Raw genomic sequence first — 19944 nt, 5'->3', positions numbered from 1 at the left:
TTAAACTCTGATTGGAAGAAATTAGACCATTCTTTAAATGCTCATGGATATGGACAATATACCACAGCTAAGAGCTGTTCTTACACATGACACAACGCACAGTTATTATAAACTGGTAACCAACTTAATTAGAAGAGGACAAATAAATGTTTTGCCATACCCGTCGTATACGCTCTGATATACCATAGCTTTCAGCAAAATGATAATATTAGCGGCACATTAACGTTAGCCCACACCCAGCTGCCAATACTTGCGGCACCCCTATCGGCATGTCCTGTAAATCCTGTGGTTCCTGCCGCAGCATAAAAAAAGACAGTGCAGCGGTTCTTGCACCACTGCATGGGGCTTCTCTGTTAGCAATTCATAGGCTTACCTTATTAACCTCCATGGTTAAAGTCTATGGCTGGAGCCTATGTTCCCATCATGTAAAACTTTACCAAGTGATTACCAAAGAGATAAACTATCGCATTTTATAGGTAACTCAGCCAACGTCATAATGTGAATGCACTTTGACGTAATAAAACAACTTCAGGGGTGATCTGTCAATCAATGCAATCAGCGACGCAATACTGGATCCCCATACCACTAAAAACAACACTCGAAACAATAAATACTGGTGTATTAGCTACGTTTCCGTTTTTTTTGTACAATAATGTGATGATAAAATAAATAAGTAAACAACAGCCGACACCAATGATGAGCAATACATAACATTGTAAATAAGAATGTGTTCTTAACTGACTTGCCTCGTTAAATAAGGTTAAATCATTTAAAAAACTAAAAATAACAAATCAAATGCAGTAATTTGAGAAGAACGCTTGAGGGCGACTACGAACCAGTTTTGAATAAACGAGGACAGAAACATGCCATGTGTTGTTGGGGCAGAGGCGAAGGGTCATAGTTGAAATGAGAAAAGATGGTGGCGCACGCAGAAATACGCGTGGTTCACTGTGGTGGCAGCAAAATAAACTTCAGAGACAGTTATTACAAATGATTCCAGCTACATTGTAGCTGACATGAGCTAAACCTGAATTAACTGTATGACACAAGTATGGCATGGATGCAAACTGTAGCCCTGGCTAGCTACTGTGGCTAGCACGTTAGCTAACGTGTTACTGTATAGCTACCACACAAGTATTCTAATTTTGAGAGAAACGTAACGTTGGCTATTGTTGTCTGTGGTCCTGTAGCTCAGTTGGTACTGCATGGTGCTTGCAACCCAAGAATTATGAGTTCGATTCCCGGGAGCACCCATACGTGCATGGCCATTGCTTCCTCCCACAATGAACATTTTTTTATACAGAAGACTCGTTGCAGAAGCTTCCGTACGTAGCCTTGCGTCCTTGATCAACCAACTCAAACGAAAATAACGTTTCCACTTAACAGCGGCATATTCAGTATCTCTAGGAACAATACTTTGCGGGACGAAGTAAGCATGATCGGAGCTCAGTGGCTTTGGGTAAAAGTTATTACTAAATGGCTTATACACAGAACCAGTGCGTGCAGTGGTGGAAAAAGTACCCAATTTTCCATTAGGGTATCTTTACTTTTACTCAAGTTAAAGTCACCCAGTAAAATACTAGAGTAATAGTCTAAAAGTATTTGGTTTTAAATATACTTAAGTATCAAAAATGTAATTGGATGAAATATACTTATAAACCTATAAATAATTTCAAATTCCTTATATTAATACGCAAACCAGACGGCACCATATTCTTGTTTTTTTCATTTATGGATAGCCAGGGCCTCCAACACTGACATAATTTACAAATTTAACAGATATAGATTAGAATGTTAGATTAGAACATTGTGCAAGGTTATTGTCCATTGTGCCAATGAAGCTGTTCTTATGCTACACCCTCGGGAGTGTGGTGTCAGGAAAATAACCTCACGCTCAACGTCAACAAAACAAAGGAGATGATCGTGGACTTCAGGAAACAGCAGAGGGAGCACCCCCCCACCCCCCCCCCCCCCCCCCTCCCCCCCACATCAACAGGACAGTAGTGGAGAAGTGGAACATTTTGCCTACACACCACGGACAAAGTGAAAAAAAAGTGAAAGTGTGAATTGTCCACCCACACAGAACGCATGGTGAAGTAGGCGCACTTCAACCTCAGGAGGCTGAAGAAATTTGGCTTGTCACCAAAAACGGTCACAAACTTTTACAGACGCACAATCGAGAGCATCCTGTCAGGCTGTATCACCGCCTGGTACAGCAACTGCACAACGCATCACCGGGGGAAAACTACCTGCCCTCCAGGACACTTACACCACCCAATGTCACAGGAAGGCAAAAAAGACCATCAAGGACAACAACCACCCGAGTCACTGCCTGTTCACCCTGCTATCATCCAGAAGGCGAGGTCAATACAGGTGCATCAAAGCTGGGACTGAGAGACTGAAAAACAGCTTCTATCTCAAGGCCATCAGACTGTTAACCAGCCATCACTAACATCGAGTGGCTGCTGCCAACATACTGACTCAATCTCTAGCCACTTTAATAATAAAACATTGGATGTTATAAATGCATCACTAGTCACTTTAAACAATGTCACTTTATATAATGTTTACATACCCTATATTACTCATCTCATATGTATATACTGTACTCTATACCATCTACTGCATCTTGCCTATGCCGTTTGGCCATCGCTCATCCATATATTTATATGTACATATTCTTATTAATTCCTTTACACTTGTGTGTATAAGGTAGTTGTGAAATTGTTAGATTACTTGTTAGATATTACTGCACGGTTGGAACTAGAAGTACAAGCATTTCGCTACACTCGCATTAACATCTGCTAACCATGTGTATGTGATTTGATGGAATGTTTTCCCCATAAAACCTACCACTACATTGATTTCTAATTTAATCAGTATTGGTTTATGCTGTGTTAAAATTTGTGTTTAAGCAATCAACAAATTTAAAAAAGAAAATCTCTGGTTGTAAACTGACTGCAGTAGCTATGTTTTTGGTATCGCTCATGTCATACTGCGTGTCATTCCTCAACTGTCTGGATTTTACATTCATATTGGACCTCCACAAAACTGACACACTAAATCAACAAACTGTTTTTGTAGATATTCAAGTAGCGATTCATAACATACAAATACAATCAGTACATGGCTTTCCATTAATTTCTTAAACTCATTGGAAATTAAATGGAATTCAACTATGCTATAATCCCACTGAATCATGAATAAGCCTCATTCAGATGATTTTATATGGTCCTTTACTGAGCGGTATGACGGCTGCGTGGTCCCATGGTGTTTATACTTGCGTACTATTCTTTGTTCAGATGAACGTGGTACATTCAGGCATTTGGAAATTGCTCCCAATGATGAACCAGACTTGTGGATTTCTTTTGATTTTCCCATGATGTCAAGCAAAGACGCACTGAGTTTGAAGGTAGTCCTTGAAATACACCCACAGGTACACCTCCAATTGACTCAAATGATGTCAATTAGCATATCAGAAACTTCTAAAGCCATGACATAATTTTCTGGAATTTTCCAAGCTGTTTTAAAGGCACAGTCAACTTAGTGGATGTGAACCTCTGACCCACTGGAATTGGGATACAGTGAATTATAAGTGAAATAATCTGTCTGTAAACAATCGTTAGAAAAATTACTTGTGTCATGCACAAAGTAGATGTCCTAACCGACTTGCCAAAACTATAGTTTGTTAACAAGAAATTTGTGGTGTGGTTTAAAAACGAGCTTTAATGACTCCATCCTAAGTGTATGTAAACTTCCAACTTCAACTGTATATACTGCATTCTATACTATCTACTGTATCAGTCTTTGCTGCTCTGACATTGCTCGTCCATATATTCTTATTCCATTACTTAGATTTGTGTGTATTAGGTATTTGTTGTGAAATTGTTAGATATTACTGCATTTCGCTACACCCGCAATAACATGTATGTGACAAATAACATTTGATTTGATTTATTATGAAGGTCACTTGTGTCAAATGTACTTTTCCCCACTCATGTCTTTACATTGCTTATGCATATTCGGTGGCCTGACTGCGTCCTGACTATGTCAAAGGCCCATTCTGGTAGATCTGAACCTAATGCAGCTTGGAGTGATCAGATGACAGAAGTCCCATTTAGGTGCCAGGTGTAACTGAGGCCATAGATGCTCCATATCCATTACATTGAATGTTTTATATAATATAAGTAAATGTGTTGCAGGGGCAGTTAAGAAATGGAACGGCAAGGCCACAGAACATGACATAATCAGAGCTGTGGGAGACCACCTCAAGCCCCTGGTAGAGCCGGGGGTGGTGTTTACCACACCACCACACCTTCAGCAGGCTGGAAAAGTGGGATTGATCTGTTTGATCCATTTGTTTATTTCAGTTCTCAGTAGTTGAAACCTACGACGTATTGTTGATTTCAAAGATTTTCATTTTCAACAAATGCACTGGGTTGGTTGAAAAGTGATGGTATGTATGTTTCATACATACCATGCACTATATTGATATAGTGGAAGATATACTGAATTTATACTGTTTTTCATACTAAGATGGACCAGGATATGTCTTGCTTTTGCACATATTTGTTAATTGGTTTTGCAAGTCTGTTGATTGGTCAGTCATTGGGTCCAATTGTTTTGCAATATGTTCAAATCAAAACAAGCTTTATTTATACAGCACATTTCAGACATGGATGCAACACAATGGCTTCACAGGGGAAAAAAACTCTGAAAATAAAAAACTATTTAGTACACAACAAACATAAGAGGATAAAAAAAAGAAGATTAACAACTTAAAGACTAATGAGCATCCTAAGGAAAATGCCATTTGATTAAAATATTATAATCAGAACAGGTGTAACACATACTGACTAACGAGGTGACACCAATCAGTGCTCCCTACTACGTGCTAACGAGCTATACGTGCTAACGTTCAACCTCAAAACATAAATGCAAAAAACAAATCCTGCAACACCTCCCCCTTAAGACAACAAATATATCCTATATTTTTGTTGGACAAGTTTACTCACCACCAACAGAAAACAACTTCAATTTCACATTATAATCAACTACAATGATTCACATTCTACAATATGGCTGTCAACAATTAAAAACACAACACAAAAAATGTTTTTTGAAAACCTCACTAGCTTCAAGAGCTCTCAGTCAGTTGGTTGCATAAATAATTAGGATTAAATGTTACATGAATTGTAAATATGAAATATCAAAACCAAATGTACACCCCTTTCTTAATATGTATTGGCTATAATTCACTTAATGGTGAGGCATGGAATAATAAAAATGTCATGCTTCTTCAGTAGTGGAATAAAGACAATTAGCATTTGAAAGTTGTCAAGAAATACTGGAGTGATGTAGGGTTGTTAATAAAATTGATTACAGACCCATTTTTTACACTGTGTCCATGTGTATAAGCTGCAAGTGCGTTGAAATTAATTTCAAGTCACTGACAAAAATCAAATTTTCATCTTTTACTTTCAACTACAACCAAACCGAATATTGGACATCGGGCATAGTCTTATTTTCAATTACATTTTGCTAGGTGGGATAGCCCCAATGTCAAAACACCGTTTTAACGTGTCCAAATCAATAAACAAAATGCATAAACAGTTTGGGATATATTCAAAACCTAAACGTAAAATGTGCTATATACACATCTGCCACAATAATCATATTACTTGTATTTTTTAAGCAAGCTCCTTATAAACTGCACAAGCACCAAAAACACTGTTGTTTTGACAAGTAGCAATAAATCACTGATATCGATTAATTGGGAAATCAGGAAACTAACGCAACAAACAAAAAAACAAACATGAAAGACAGTCAGCTACATTTTAGAGTGATGCATTTAAATGTAGGGGTCACTAAAAAAAGGAACGCAACACTTATTTGTCATCACTCATCGATATCATGTTAAAATCATTTGTGCGAGAGGAGGGAGATGAGGTTACACGTCCTGTTAAAACTAACAGCTCAAAAACTACATGGAATCTGGGAATAATGTGTACATCACTGGTTTGATGACTATTTGTAGAAAACAGCTAGCTACATTTTGATTCAAGTGGGTGGCCAACGTGGTAAGTGTAACGCAACCCTTTTTTTGTTAGCCACTTTTTAAGTCACATAAATAGTAGTATTTCAATTCAGAGCCTGGATTATTCCCCTGAGGCTAATATCCATATCATGTTGAAATCAATAGAACAAGGGGCAAACGTTTAGGGTTATACATTGTGACATCATTAAAATACTCCTTCTACAATGTTAAAACATTCTACATTGTGACATTAATTCACTGATATCATGAAACAACTCCTTCATGCATGTACTTTCTGATATACGATCAGAGATCTTTAATCAGATTATCTTTGATCACAGCTAAGAGGTTTCCCTCATGTGTGTGTTCTCTTGTGTACAGTCAGCTGCCCAGATCGACCAAAACTCTTCCCACATTGATCACAGCTATAAGGTTTCTCTCCTGTGTGTGTTCTCTGGTGCACTGTCAGATCACTAGATTGACCAAAACTCTTCCCACAATGACCACAGCTATACGGTTTCTCTCCTGTGTGCGTTCTCTGGTGTAGAGTCAGATTGCTAGATGCAGTAAAACTCTTCCCACATTGATCACAGCTATAAGGTTTCTCTCCTGTGTGTGTTCTCTTGTGCACTGTCAGATCGCTAGACTGACCAAAACTCTTCCCACAATGACCACAGCTATAAGGTTTCTCTCCTGTGTGAGTTCTCTGGTGTAGAGTCAGATTGCTAGAATCAGTAAAACTCTTCCCACAGTGACCACAGCTATAGGGTTTTTCTCCTGTGTGTATTCTCTGGTGCACTGTCAGATAGCTAGATTGACCAAAACTCTTCCCACATTGACCACAGCTATAAGGTTTCTCTCCTGTGTGTGTTCTCTGGTGTACAATTAGATAGCTAGATGTAGTAAAACTCTTCCTACATTGATCACAGCTATACGGTTTCTCTCCTGTGTGTGTTCTCTGGTGTACAATTAGATAGCTAGATGTAGTAAAACTCATCCCACATTGAGTACAGCTAAAAGATTTCTCTCCTGTGTGGATCCTCTGATGAATTTTAATGCCTGATGAGGAGGTGAATCTCTTCCCACAGTCAGAGCAGCAGTGAGTTCTCTTCCCTGTGGATCTCTGCAGGTGTTTCTTGAGGTGTTCTGATTTGGAGAGACTCTTCTCTGCCTCTTCAGCATCATGAGGTTGTTGAGGCTCCCCAGAGGATCCACGATAGTCACGTCTCTCTCCTGTGTGAACAACAAGTCAGACAGATGGTTAAAGGCCCACAACAGCGGAAATCCACTGTAAAAGGTGATGCCAACAGCGTAGCCATGATGTTGTACAACAATTGACGTCTATAATGAATGTAAAAATTATTTGTCATAAAGTGAGCAGGAAAAGTCATATTTTAGTAGTAACATCGATGATTGTAGGCTAGAAATAAATTATTCATGTTGTTGAAACTCTAAGCAGTGTGCCAGACGAATTTTGGTCTCCAATATAGGCCCCTTTCTGTGTCAAATAAAATTGCGGCACGAGGGCGATGCACATGCAATTTGGTTGTAGAAACTCCTTCCTGCTAATGAGGAAACCGATAGTTATGGATGTAGTATATCTGCCTGGAGCAAAAAATGGTGAGCAACATTTTTTGTCTTTCACAATGTATTCTGAATATGAATAGGGGAAAACTCAGGGGAGTAACTTACTGGATTATAATTGTAAGGCTCATTTGAATGTTCTGCTTAATATAATGTTTGTGTCATACTCGCAAATCAACTGCTTTATACTTAAAATAACTTTTCAACCAGTAAAATGCTCTTTGGCTAGCTTTGCCATCAGCCTGATAATGAGGGTTTGTAAACTAAGTGTTTGCCAAAATTGGCCCATAACTTCACCTAACAATAACATAGACCTACTATAGACCAAATGTCGTGTTGTTTGCCATTTGACTGGCATTCAGAAAACAATTTCCTGGATCAGCTGATGATAGTTGAACACGTGACTAACTAAACAGTTACAGTATTAAGAATGATGTGTAATTATTGAAGAACCACATTAGTGACAGTATCCATTTGGGTGTTGTCAATCAACTTATGACTAAGTTAAAACCATTGGATTTAGCAAACTGAAATTATTTAGGATTTCTGTGCCCACGAAAACTGCGTAACAAAAGAAGCCACTAAATGTTATAGTTCGAGTGCATTTCAGAATACAAAAAAACTGTCTGACAGCAAGATCCCGTATTTAAGTTGAAGTTCATCATATGACAAGCGTAACGTTATGACTATAACTACTGTTCCCTGAAGGAGGGAAACTAGGTACAACATACTATTAAATCAACATGTTATAACTAATGTTCCCTAATGTTCCCTGAAGGAGGGCAACTAGGTACAACATACAATTAAATCCGCACCTCGCTGGAAGCCCCACCTTCAACAGGTGGATGAGCGTGTGGTATGGACTTATTCCTTAAATTTAATACCGCTCTTCCCTGACCCAGGAAGAAGTGGGGCCAAACAGATGTTGTACCTTGTTTCCCTCCTTCAGGGAACAGCAATTATAGTCATAAAGTTACACTCCCTTTCAGTCGCTCAACATTGGTATAACATACTATGGGGAAATAGAATCAAACGGACACTAAATGAAACGGCCCCTGGCAGACCACCCAGACCATGCAAGATGGGGCTGACAGAGATGGTCGCCTCTCTTCAGGTCCTTAAACTATGCAGTTATTTGTTGTTTTATGTATTATTATCGAAGGAGAGGCGGGCGGAGCGGCCCACTGGTCAGACTCAGAAGGTGAGCACACCATCCACCACTTCAGAGCATATTATTCACCAATGTCTTATCTCTAGACAACAAGGTGGACGAAAGTAGGGCACGAGTTGCCTTCCAGAGAGACATCAGAGATTGTAACATTCTCTGTTTCACGGAAACATGGCTCACTCGGGATACGTTGTCAGAGTTGGTACAGCCACCCGGTTTCTTCATGCATTGCGCCAACAGAAACACAAATTTCTCTGGCAAGAAGGGAGCCTTATGATTAACGACTTGTGGTGTAATCATAACAACATACAGGATCTCAAGTTCTTTTGTTCACCGGACCTTGAATTCCTTACAATCAAATGCCAACCGCATTATCTTCCAAGAGAATTCTATTCGATTACAGTCACAACCGTGTATATCCCTCCCAAGCAGATACGTTTTTCAGCCCTGAAAGAACTTCACTGGACTCTATGTAAACTGGAAACCATACATCTCGAGGCTGCATTTATTGTAGCTGGGGATTTGAACAAAGTTAACCTGAGAACAAGCGTTCCTAAATCCTATCGTCATATCAACTGCGCGACTCGAGCTGCAATCATTCTGGATCACTACTACTCTAACTTCCGCGATGCATAGAAAGTCCTCCCCCGACCTGCCGTCGGAAAATCTGACCATGACTCCATTTAGTTGCTCTCAGACTATAGACAGAAACTAAAACAGGAAACGCCCATACTCAGGTCTATTCAACGCTGGTCTGACCAATCGGATTCCACGCTTCAAGATTGCTTTGATCACGTGGACTGGGATATGTTCCGGATAGTATCAGACAACAACATTGATGTTGCTGTATACGCTAAACTCGATGAGCGAGTTTATTAGCAAGTGCATCAGAGATGTCGTACCCACTGTGACCATTAAAACGTTTCCTAATCAGAAACCGTGGATTGATGGCGGCATACGTGCAAAACTGAGAGTGCAAACCATCACTTTTAACCATGGCAAGGCGACTGGAAATATGACCGAATACAAACACTGCAGCTATTCCCTCCACAAGGCAATCAAACAAGCAAAGCGTCAAACAAGCAAAGTATAGGGACAAAGTAGAGTCTCAATTCAACGGCTCAAACACGAGACGTATGTGGCAGGGTCTACAGTCAATCATTGATTACAAAAATAAAACCAGCCCCGTCACAGACGTCTTGCTACCACACAAATTAAACAACTTCTTTGCTTGCTTTGACGACAAAACAGTGCTACCGACACGGCCCGCTACCTTAGACTGTGGGCTCTCCTTCTCCGTGGCTGACTTAAAACATTTAAACGTGTCAACCCTCGCAGGGCTGACGGCATCCCTCGCCGCATCCTCAGAGCATTCACAGACCAGCTGGCTGGTGTGTTTACAGACATATTCAATCAATCCCTATCCCAGTCTGCTGTCCCCACATGCTTCAAGATAGCAACCATTATTCCTGTTCCCAAGAAAGCTAAGAACTAAATGACTATCGCCCCATTGCACTCACTTCCGTCATCATGAAGTGCTTTGAGAGACTAGTCAAGGAGCATATAACCTCCAACCTACCCGATACCCTAGACCCACTCCAATGTCTGCGTGGCCATGCACGTCTCCAACTCAATCATCAACTTTGCATACAATGCTACAGTGGTCGGCTTGATTACCAACAATGACGAGACAGCCTACAGGGAAGAGGCGAGGGCCCTCGGAGTCTGGTGTCAAGAAAATAAACTCTCACTCAACGTCAACAAAACAAAGGAGATGATCGTGGACTTCAGGAAACTGCAGAGGGAGCACCCCCCTATCCACATCGACGGGACAGTAGTGGAGAAGGTGGAAAGTTTTAAGTTTCTCGGCATACACATCACAGACAAACTGAAATGGTCCACCCACACAGACAGTGTGGTGAAGAAGGCGCAACAGTGCCTCTTCAACCTCAGGAGGCTAAAGAAATGTGGCTTCTCACCTAAAACACTCACAAACTTTTACAGATGCACAATCGAGAGAATCCTGTCGGGCTCTATCACCGCCTGGTATGGCAACTGCACCTCCCTCAACCGCAAGGCTCTCCAGAGGGTGGTCCGGTCTGCACAACTCATCACCGGGGCAAACTACCTGCCCTCCAGGACACCTACACCACCCAATGTAACAGGAAGGCCAAAAAGATCAAAGGACAACAACCACCGGAGCCACTGCCTGTTCACACCGCTATCATCCAGAAGGCGAGGTCAGTACAGTTGCATCAAAGCTGGAACCGAGAGACTGAAAAACAGCTTCCATCTCAAGGCCATCAGACTGTTCAACAGCCATCACTAACATAGAGAGTACACCCCTAAGTGAAAATGTCCAAATTGGGCCCAATTAGACATTTTTCCTCCCCAGTGTCATGTGACTCGTTAGTGTTATAAGGTCTCAGGTGTGAATGGGGAGCAGATGTGTTAAATTTGGTGTCATCGCTCTCACACTCCCTCATACTGACTGTTCACTGGAAGTTCAACATGGCATCTCATGGCAAAGAACTCTGAGGATCTGAAAAAAATAATTGTTGCTCTACATAAAGATGGCCTGGGCTATAAGAAGATTGCCAAGACCCTGAAACTGAGCTGCAGCATGATGGCCAAGACCATACAGCGGTTTAACTGGACAGGTTCCACCCAGAACAGGCCTCGCCATGGTCGACCAAAGAAGTCATGCTCAGCGTCATATCCAGAGGTTGTCTTTGGGAAATAGACGTAGGAGTGCTGCCAGCATTGCTGCAGAGGTTGAAGGGGTGGGGGGTCAGCCTGTCAGTGCTCAGACCATATGCCGTACACTGCATCAAATTGGTCTGCATGGCTGTCGTCCCAGAAGGAAGCCTCTTCTCAAGATGATGCACAAGAAAGCCCGCAAACAGTTTGCTGAAGACAAGCAGACTAACGACATGGATTACTGAAACCATGTCCTGTGGTCTGATGAGACCAAGATAAACTTACTTGGTTCAGATGGTGTCAAGCGTGTGTGGCGGCAACCAGGTGAGGAGTACAAAGACAAGTGTGTCTTGCCTACAGTCAAGCATGGTGGTGGGAGTATCATGGTCTGGGGCTGCATGAGTGCTGTCGGCACTGGGGAGCTACAGTTCATTGAGGGAACCATGAATGCCAACATGTACTGTGACATACTGAAGCAGAGCATGATCCCCTCCCTTCAGAGACTGGGCCGCAGGGCAGTATTCCAACATGATAACGACCCCAAACACACCTCCAAGATGACCACTGCCTTGCTAAAGAAGCTGAGGGTAAAGGTGATGGACTGGCCAAGCATGTCTCCAGATCTAAACCCTATTGAGCATATGTGGGGCATCCTCAAACGGAAGGTGGAGGAGTGCAAGGTCTCTAACATCCACCAGCTCCGTGATGTCGTCATGGAGGAGTGGAAGAGGACTCCAGTGGCAACCTGGGAAGCTCTGGTGAACTCCATGCCCAAGAGGGTTAAGGCAGTGCTGGAAAATGATGGTGGCCACACAAAATATTGACACTTGGGCCCAATTTGGACATTTTCACTTAGGGGTGTACTCACTTTTGTTGGCAGCGGTTTAGACATTAATGGCTGTGTGTTGAGTTATTTTGAGGGGACAGCAAATGTACACTGTTATACAAGCTGTACACTCACTACTTTACATTCTAGCAATGTGACATTTCTTCAGTGTTGTCACATGAAAAGATATACTCAAATATTTACAAAAATGTGAGGGGTGTACTCACTTTTGTGATATACTGTATCCTACATTACTCACCTCATATGAATATACTGTATTCTATACCATTTCTGCATCTTGCCTATGACGCACGGCCATTGCTCATCCATATATTTATACAGTGCCTTGCGAAAGTATTCGGCCCCCTTGAACTTTGCGACCTTTTGCCACATTTCAGGCTTCAAACATAAAGATATAAAACTGTATTTTTTTGTGAAGAATCAACAAGTGGAACACAATCATGAAGTGGAACGACATTTATTGGATATTTCAAACTTTTTTAACAAATCAAAAACTGAAAAATTGGGCGTGCAAAATTATTCAGCCCCCTTAAGTTAATACTTTGTAGCGCCACCTTTTGCTGCGATTACAGCTGTAAGTCGCTTGGGGTATGTCTCTATCAGTTTTGCACATTGAGAGACTGACATTTTTTCCCATTCCTCCTTGCAAAACAGCTCGAGCTCAGTGAGGTTGGATGGAGAGCATTTGTGAACAGCAGTTTTCAGTTCTTTCCACAGATTCTCGATTGGATTCAGGTCTGGACTTTGACTTGGCCATTCTAACACCTGGATATGTTTATTTTTGAACCATTCCATTGTAGATTTTGCTTTATGTTTTGGATCATTGTCTTGTTGGAAGACAAATCTCCGTCCCAGTCTCAGGTCTTTTGCAGACTCCATCAGGTTTTCTTCCTCTTGGCTGCATCTCTGATCAGTCTTCTCCTTGTATGAGCTGAAAGTTTAGAGGGACGGCCAGGTCTTGGTAGATTTGCAGTGGTCTGATACTCCTTCCATTTCAATATTATCGCTTGCACAGTGCTCCTTGGGATGTTTAAAGCTTGGGAAATCTTTTTGAATCCAAATCCGGCTTTAAACTTCTTCACAACAGTATCTCGGACCTGCCTGGTGTGCTCCTTGTTCTTCATGATGCTCTCTGCGCTTTTAACGGACCTCTGAGACTATCACAGTGCAGGTGCATTTATACGGAGACTTGATTACACACAGGTGGATTGTATTTATCATCATTAGTCATTTAGGTCAACATTGGATCATTCAGAGATCCTCACTGAACTTCTGGAGAGAGTTTGCTGCACTGAAAGTAAAGGGGCTGAATAATTTTGCACGCCCAATTTTTCAGTTTTTGATTTGTTAAAAAAGTTTGAAATATCCAATAAATGTCGTTCCACTTCATGATTGTGTCCCACTTGTTGTTGATTCTTCACAAAAAATATACAGTTTTATATCTTTATGTTTGAAGCCTGAAATGTGGCAAAAGGTTGCAAAGTTCAAGGGGGCCAAATACTTTCGCAAGGCACTGTATGTACATATTCCTTACATTTGTGTGTATAAGGTAGTTGATGTGAATTTGTTAGATTACTTGTTAGATATTACTGCATTGTCGGAACTAGAAGCACAAGCATTTCTCTACACCTGCATTAACATCTGTGACCAATAACATTTGATTTGACCCCGCAAGATTTGTCAGTTTATTCATTGTTTTTTGATTGAAACCCTCCTGTCAATGTTGAGTAAGGACACACCTGATTACCCATATAGAAGTAGGATTAGTCTACCGGACAATAGTTCCTCAAAGTATTTTAGTAAAATATTTCCAGCTCTCACCCTTTTGATAACCACTCAGCATTGAAAGGGGAAAATGTATTGCTCTGATCAAGTGGAAATGTCATAAAATACCTGATTACTTCTTATTCTTTGCACAAATAGCCGACAGCTGTGTCTGTCTCGAACTCACTGTCGCGGGAAACTGAGGGCACAGAATATTTTATACAATGTTGCAAGCTCGCTATCTCCTTTCGGGCTGACCCAGTTGATAGTTGATACAATGTTTCCAGTTCGTTGTAGACAGGTCATTCGCAGCCAATTTATTTTTATCAGGATATTTTCTACCTGCAGGCTGCAATGTTTATTTGTTGGCTTTATGTAGGCTATTTTTTTACATTGTTGGCAATGGCAATAAAAGTTACTTTTAGGTTTGTATCATTTTTTATGTAGATTTAGAATGTAGATTAATCACAGAGAATAATTTTGAGATACTATTATAAATTAAATTAAACTGTTCCAAAAAATGTGCATATGAAAATCACAACTGGCACACAGATTGGTAGAAATTGTCAGATAAATTGGCACTCCAACTGGAAAAGGTTGCCGACTGCTGCTGTAGTCTATTACTGAAAACTTCAGGAGCAAAACGGCAGAATTTACGAAGTCAGGCAGCGGGAAGAGGGGGGTGGGGTTTCCTTCTAGTTAGGTTATATTGATGACTGGAACCCTCTAATTATGACTTCGAGTCATTTGTGTGTCTTAATTATTTAATCAAACAGCATGCTTAATGTATCAAATAAAATGTATTTATAAAGCCCTTCTTACATCAGCTGATATCTCAAAGTGCTGTACAGAAACCCAGCCTAAAACCCCAACAGCAAGCAATGCAGGAGTAGAAGCATGGTGGCTAGGAAAAACTCCCTAGAAAGGCCAGACCTAGGAAGAAACCAGCTTGTGAGGGGTGGCCAGTCCTCATCTGGCTGTGCCGGGTGGAGATTATAATAGAACATGGTGCTCAAATGTTCATAGGTGACCAGCAGGGTCAAATAATAATAATCACAGTGGATGTCGAGGTAGGAACAGGTCAGCACCTCAGGAGTAAATGCCAGTTGGCTTTTCATAGCAAGTTGAGTACATATAGTTGATTTTATAAAAACACATGGGGCGATTGGTAGAAAGAACAGATGACTCTTGGTTGACCAAGATGTTTTTTGGGGACAGCACTAGAACATGATTTTGGGGCTCCCAAGTGGCACAGCAGACACTGCATCTCAGGGCTTGAGGCGTCATTACAGACACCCTGGTTCAAATCCAGGCTGTATCACAACCGGCCGTGATTGAGAGTTCCATAGGGCGGCGAAACAATTGGCCCAGCGTTGTCCAGGGTAGGCAGTCATTGTAAATAAGAATTTGTTCTTAACTGACTTGCCCAGTTAAATAAAGGTTACATTTAAATAAATAAAAAATATTGTTTTATGACAAACCATTTTTTACAAATCCGTCAAGGCACCAACTTTGAGAAGGGTTTAAAACAAAGGTTTCAAACCAATTCATGAATGTAATTGAATCTAGGTATGTCTTGCCTTTAATGTAAGGGCATTAAAAAATATATATTATATATATATCCTAGAAACCTGGTTAAACTATCATTATGACATCATGGATGAATTCTACAATATACTATATATCCTAGAAACCTGGTTAAACTATCATTGTGACATCATGGCTGAATTCTACAATATACTATATATCCTTAGAAACCTGGTTAAACTATCATTGTGACATCATGGCTGAATTCTAGAATATACTATATGACCTAGAAACCTGGTTAAATTATCATTATGACATCATGGATGGCCAGTCCTTGTATTCACAGTGTAGTGAATTCAGGGGGTAGCCCTGAGCTGAACTCAAACCTGGGTCCAGCGACTGTCAAGCCAACACCTTATAACTGTTACATTACATTTCTCCAGCCCCCATCCTTCAGCTGTTTACCAAACCAAGACTCTGGGAAGCCATTTTGTTGATGTTTAAAAACTAGGTTCCCCTTTAAAAACCCACACATCAATCAACCAACCACACATCAGTTAAACAACTGCAGAGTTTGTGCCTCTGTATTTAATTAAGACAGTACTTACTAGTGTTAATCAGGGCCCGGTTTCTCAAAACCATCTTACGGCTAAGTTCATCATTAGAACCATTGGATGCCTTAAGATGCGTTTGAGAAACAGGGACCAGAAATCTAGTTTCCTCCTTTTTGCATGTGACAGTCATCTCCCCATCCTCCTCTTTCTCGTCCTCCTCCTCTTTCACTCTGAACGCGTCCTCCTCTTCTTTCACTGAAACTTCTTTCTCTTCTTCTTTCACTGTAACAGCCTCACCCTCTACTTGTTTTACTGCGACATCCTCTTCTTCTTTCACAACAACGTTCAACCAAAGACCTTTCTCATTCCAGCAGACCTCATCTTCTGTAGCAGGAGGAGAGAACCTTAGTGAGCTCATGGTAAGGAATGTTAGCTAGCTAGGCTAATGCTAACTTAACCAGCCCGCTAGTTGACTAACAGCAGCAACACCGTAAATATTAAATGAAATCGGATAACTAACTAGACGACAGAATTGGGTTTAAAACACAGTTGCTAATATACACGAAAGTGTCTAAAGAGCTTTATTGGTTCGGCTATTTTGTCTAGCAAGCTACCGAGGTGGCTGACTAAGTGTTGCTGCTGTTGAAAGAAGCGTTCCGTCCACTAGAATATACGTCACACTAACATCATTGCCTTAAAGTCGCACATGGTAATCTACTGACTGGAGTGGGTAACGCAGTTGAGTAACATGTTTATTTTATCTTCAGACAAGTTAAAGTGTAGGAAGCATGAGTTTTTTCTCACCAGAGTAACAATATCGTGTGGTTAAAGACTTAGTAACTGAGTTGTAGTTACGATATGGTTACCTATACCTTATTCACTTATTTCCAGATATCTGCTAAACTACTAATGCACTAGTTCTCAACGTAATATGGAGGATCTACTCTGTGCTACGGAGTTTGTATGCTAGCTCGGTAGCTAGCTCAAGCTTGCAAAAGTTAGCCACACCCCATGCTTTCATATACTGAGTGGTTGTGATATCTAGTGGGAACGCATTAGAACGGTAGGCGCCGGTGCCTTCTTGCCGGTAGGGATGTTACTTTTGATACCGGAGCAACGAGGCATGCGTCGCTAAGCAGTATACTTCAAAGCAGTGTGCTGATGCCTGTATCACTTTATCAGCAGCACGTGATCAATGACGTCTGAAGCTTCATTTCGTTGATCAACCACCAGATTGGTTTGGTATTGGACTTGTTTGACACTGCAAGCGACTGCCAACTGACTGAAAATCATCTTACATCATAAATATCTACTCATTATTAATTATAAATCAGTCAGCCAGTGACCATTTACCCACAATGCAGCATGGATTTGATGCTCTCGAACATGGCCAGTGGTTTAGTAGATGACATAAAGGCGATGCTGCGCACGTGCTACGGTGTGGGACGTCATCTATAATAATGACATAAAGGCTATGCTTCTACGTGCTAAGGTGTGGAATGTCATCTATAATAATGACATGAAAGCCATGGTGCTACATGGTGCTACGTGCTACGGTGTGGGAAGTCATCTATAATAAGGACATAAAGGCTATGCTTCTACGTGCTAAGGTGTGGAATGTCATCTATAATAATGACATGAAAGCTATGCTGCTATGTGCTACGGTGTGTGATGTAATCTATAATAATGACATAAAGGCTATGGTGCTACGGTGTGGGATGTCATCCATAATAATGACATAAAGGCTATGCTGCTAAGGTGTGGGATGTCATCTATGTGGCTGTTATAAATTCTATGTTTCTCAAAGCCTTGAGTAATGAACCTATTTTTGACACAGTTGCCGGGAAAGCGTCAATGCTTCAGGAATCTTTGTTTCCTCATCACTACTTTTCAGCAAATTCTCTGTGAAGTAGACTATGGGAGTTTTGTAACTTTTACAACCGTGGCTTACTGCTAGCGCACTAGCTGACTGACATCTGGAATCTATTTTGGATTTGGGGGATTTTCCCGGCCATCAATCTGTGTCTGCTCTTTTGATCTGCAGTCATGTTTTAGTTTGGTTTTGTTAATCGGGTTCTAACTGGTCTCCGGTAGTTGGGCTCCAGCTCGCTGACCATAGCTAGTTGGCTATATAGCTAATGTTAGCTGGCTGGCTAAGATAACTGCATATACAGTGGGGCAAAAAAGTATTTAGTCAGCCACCAATTGTGCAAGTTCTCCCACTTGAGAGAGGCCTGTAATTTTCATCATAGGTACACTTCAACTATGACAGACAAAATTAGAAAAAAAATCCAGAAAATCACATTGTAGGATTTTTAATGAATTTATTTGCAAATTTTGGTGGAAAATAAGTATTTGGTCACCTACAAACAAGCAAGATTTCTGGCTCTCACAGACCTGTAACTTCTTCTTTAAGAGGCTCCTCTGTCCTCCACTCGTTACCTGTATTAATGGCACCTGTTTGAACTTGTTATCAGTATAAAAGACACCTGTCCACAACATCAAACAGTCACACTCCAAACTCCACTATGGCCAAGACCAAAGAGCTGTCAAAGGACACCAGAAACAAAATTGTAGACCTGCACCAGGCTGGGAAGACTGAATCTGCAATAGGTAAGCAGCTTGGTTTGAAGAAATCAACTGTGGGAGCAATTATTAGGAAATGGAAGACATACAAGACCACTGATAATCTCCCTCGATCTGGGGCTCCACGCAAGATCTCACCCCGTGTGGTCAAAATGATCACAAGAACGGTGAGCAAAAGTCCCAGAACCACACGGGGGGACCTAGTGAATGACCTGCAGAGAGCTGGGACCAAAGTAACAAAGCCTACCATCAGTAACACACTACGCCGCCAGGGACTCAAATTCTGCAGTGCCAGACGTGTCCCCCTGCTTAAGCCAGTACATGTCCAGGCCCGTCTGAAGTTTGCTAGAGAGCATTTGGATGATCTTGAAGAAGATTGGGAGAATGTCATATGGTCAGATCAAACCAAAATAGAATTTTTTGGTAAAAACTCAACTCGTGTTTGGAGGACAAAGAATGCTGAGTTGCATCCAAAGAACACCATACATACTGTGAAGCATGGGGGTGGAAACATCATTCTTTGGGGCTGTTTTTCTGCAAAGGGACCAGGACGACTTATCCGTGTAAAGGAAAGAATGAATGGGGCCATGTATCGTGAGATTTTGAGTGAAAACCTCCTTCCATCAGCAAGGGCATTGAAGATGAAATGTGACTGGGTCTTTCAGCATGACAATGATCCCAAACACACCGCCCGGGCAACGAAGGAGTGGCTTCGTAAGAAGCATTTCAAAGTCCTGGAGTGGCTTAGCCAGTCTCCAGATCTCAACCCCATAGAAAATCTTTGGAGGGAGTTGAAAGTCTGTGTTGCCCAGCAACAGCCCCAAAACATCACTACTCTAGAGGAGATCTGCATGGAGGAATGGGCCAAAATACCAGCAACAGTGTGTGAAAACCTTGTGAAGACTTACAGAAAACGTTTGACCTCTGTCATTGCCAACAAAGGGTATATAACAAAGTATTGAGATAAACTTTTGTTATTGACCAAATACTTATTTTCCACCATTTGTAAATAAATTCATAAAAAATCCTACAATGTGATTTTCTGGATTTTTTCCCCTAATTTTGTCTGTCGTAGTTGAAGTGTGCGAGAACTTGCACAATTGGTGGCTGACTAAATACTTTTTTGCCCCACTGTAGCTAACCCCTAACCTTAACCCCTACCTTAACCATTTTAAAT

General features: G+C 41.1%; 1 protein-coding gene across 1 annotated transcript; it reads right to left on the bottom strand.

Moving 5' to 3' along the window:
• Nucleotides 1-4621: 4621 nt before the first annotated feature.
• On the bottom strand, nt 4622-16863 carry LOC118964420 (uncharacterized). The gene is made up of 2 exons (XM_036975491.2): nt 16236-16863; nt 4622-7270 (listed from the first exon to the last, which is right to left on the bottom strand). Exons 1-2 carry the CDS (start codon nt 16597-16599, stop codon nt 6393-6395), a joined length of 1242 nt encoding a protein of 413 aa, XP_036831386.1. The 5' UTR covers nt 16600-16863; the 3' UTR covers nt 4622-6392.
• Between the last annotated feature and the right edge of the window lie 3081 nt (nt 16864-19944).

This window comes from Oncorhynchus mykiss, chromosome 4 (assembly GCF_057628025.1).
Source record: "Oncorhynchus mykiss isolate SJ-2025 chromosome 4, ASM5762802v1, whole genome shotgun sequence".
NCBI lineage: Eukaryota > Metazoa > Chordata > Actinopteri > Salmoniformes > Salmonidae > Oncorhynchus > Oncorhynchus mykiss.
This window is presented reverse-complemented; position numbering and strand designations above follow the sequence as displayed.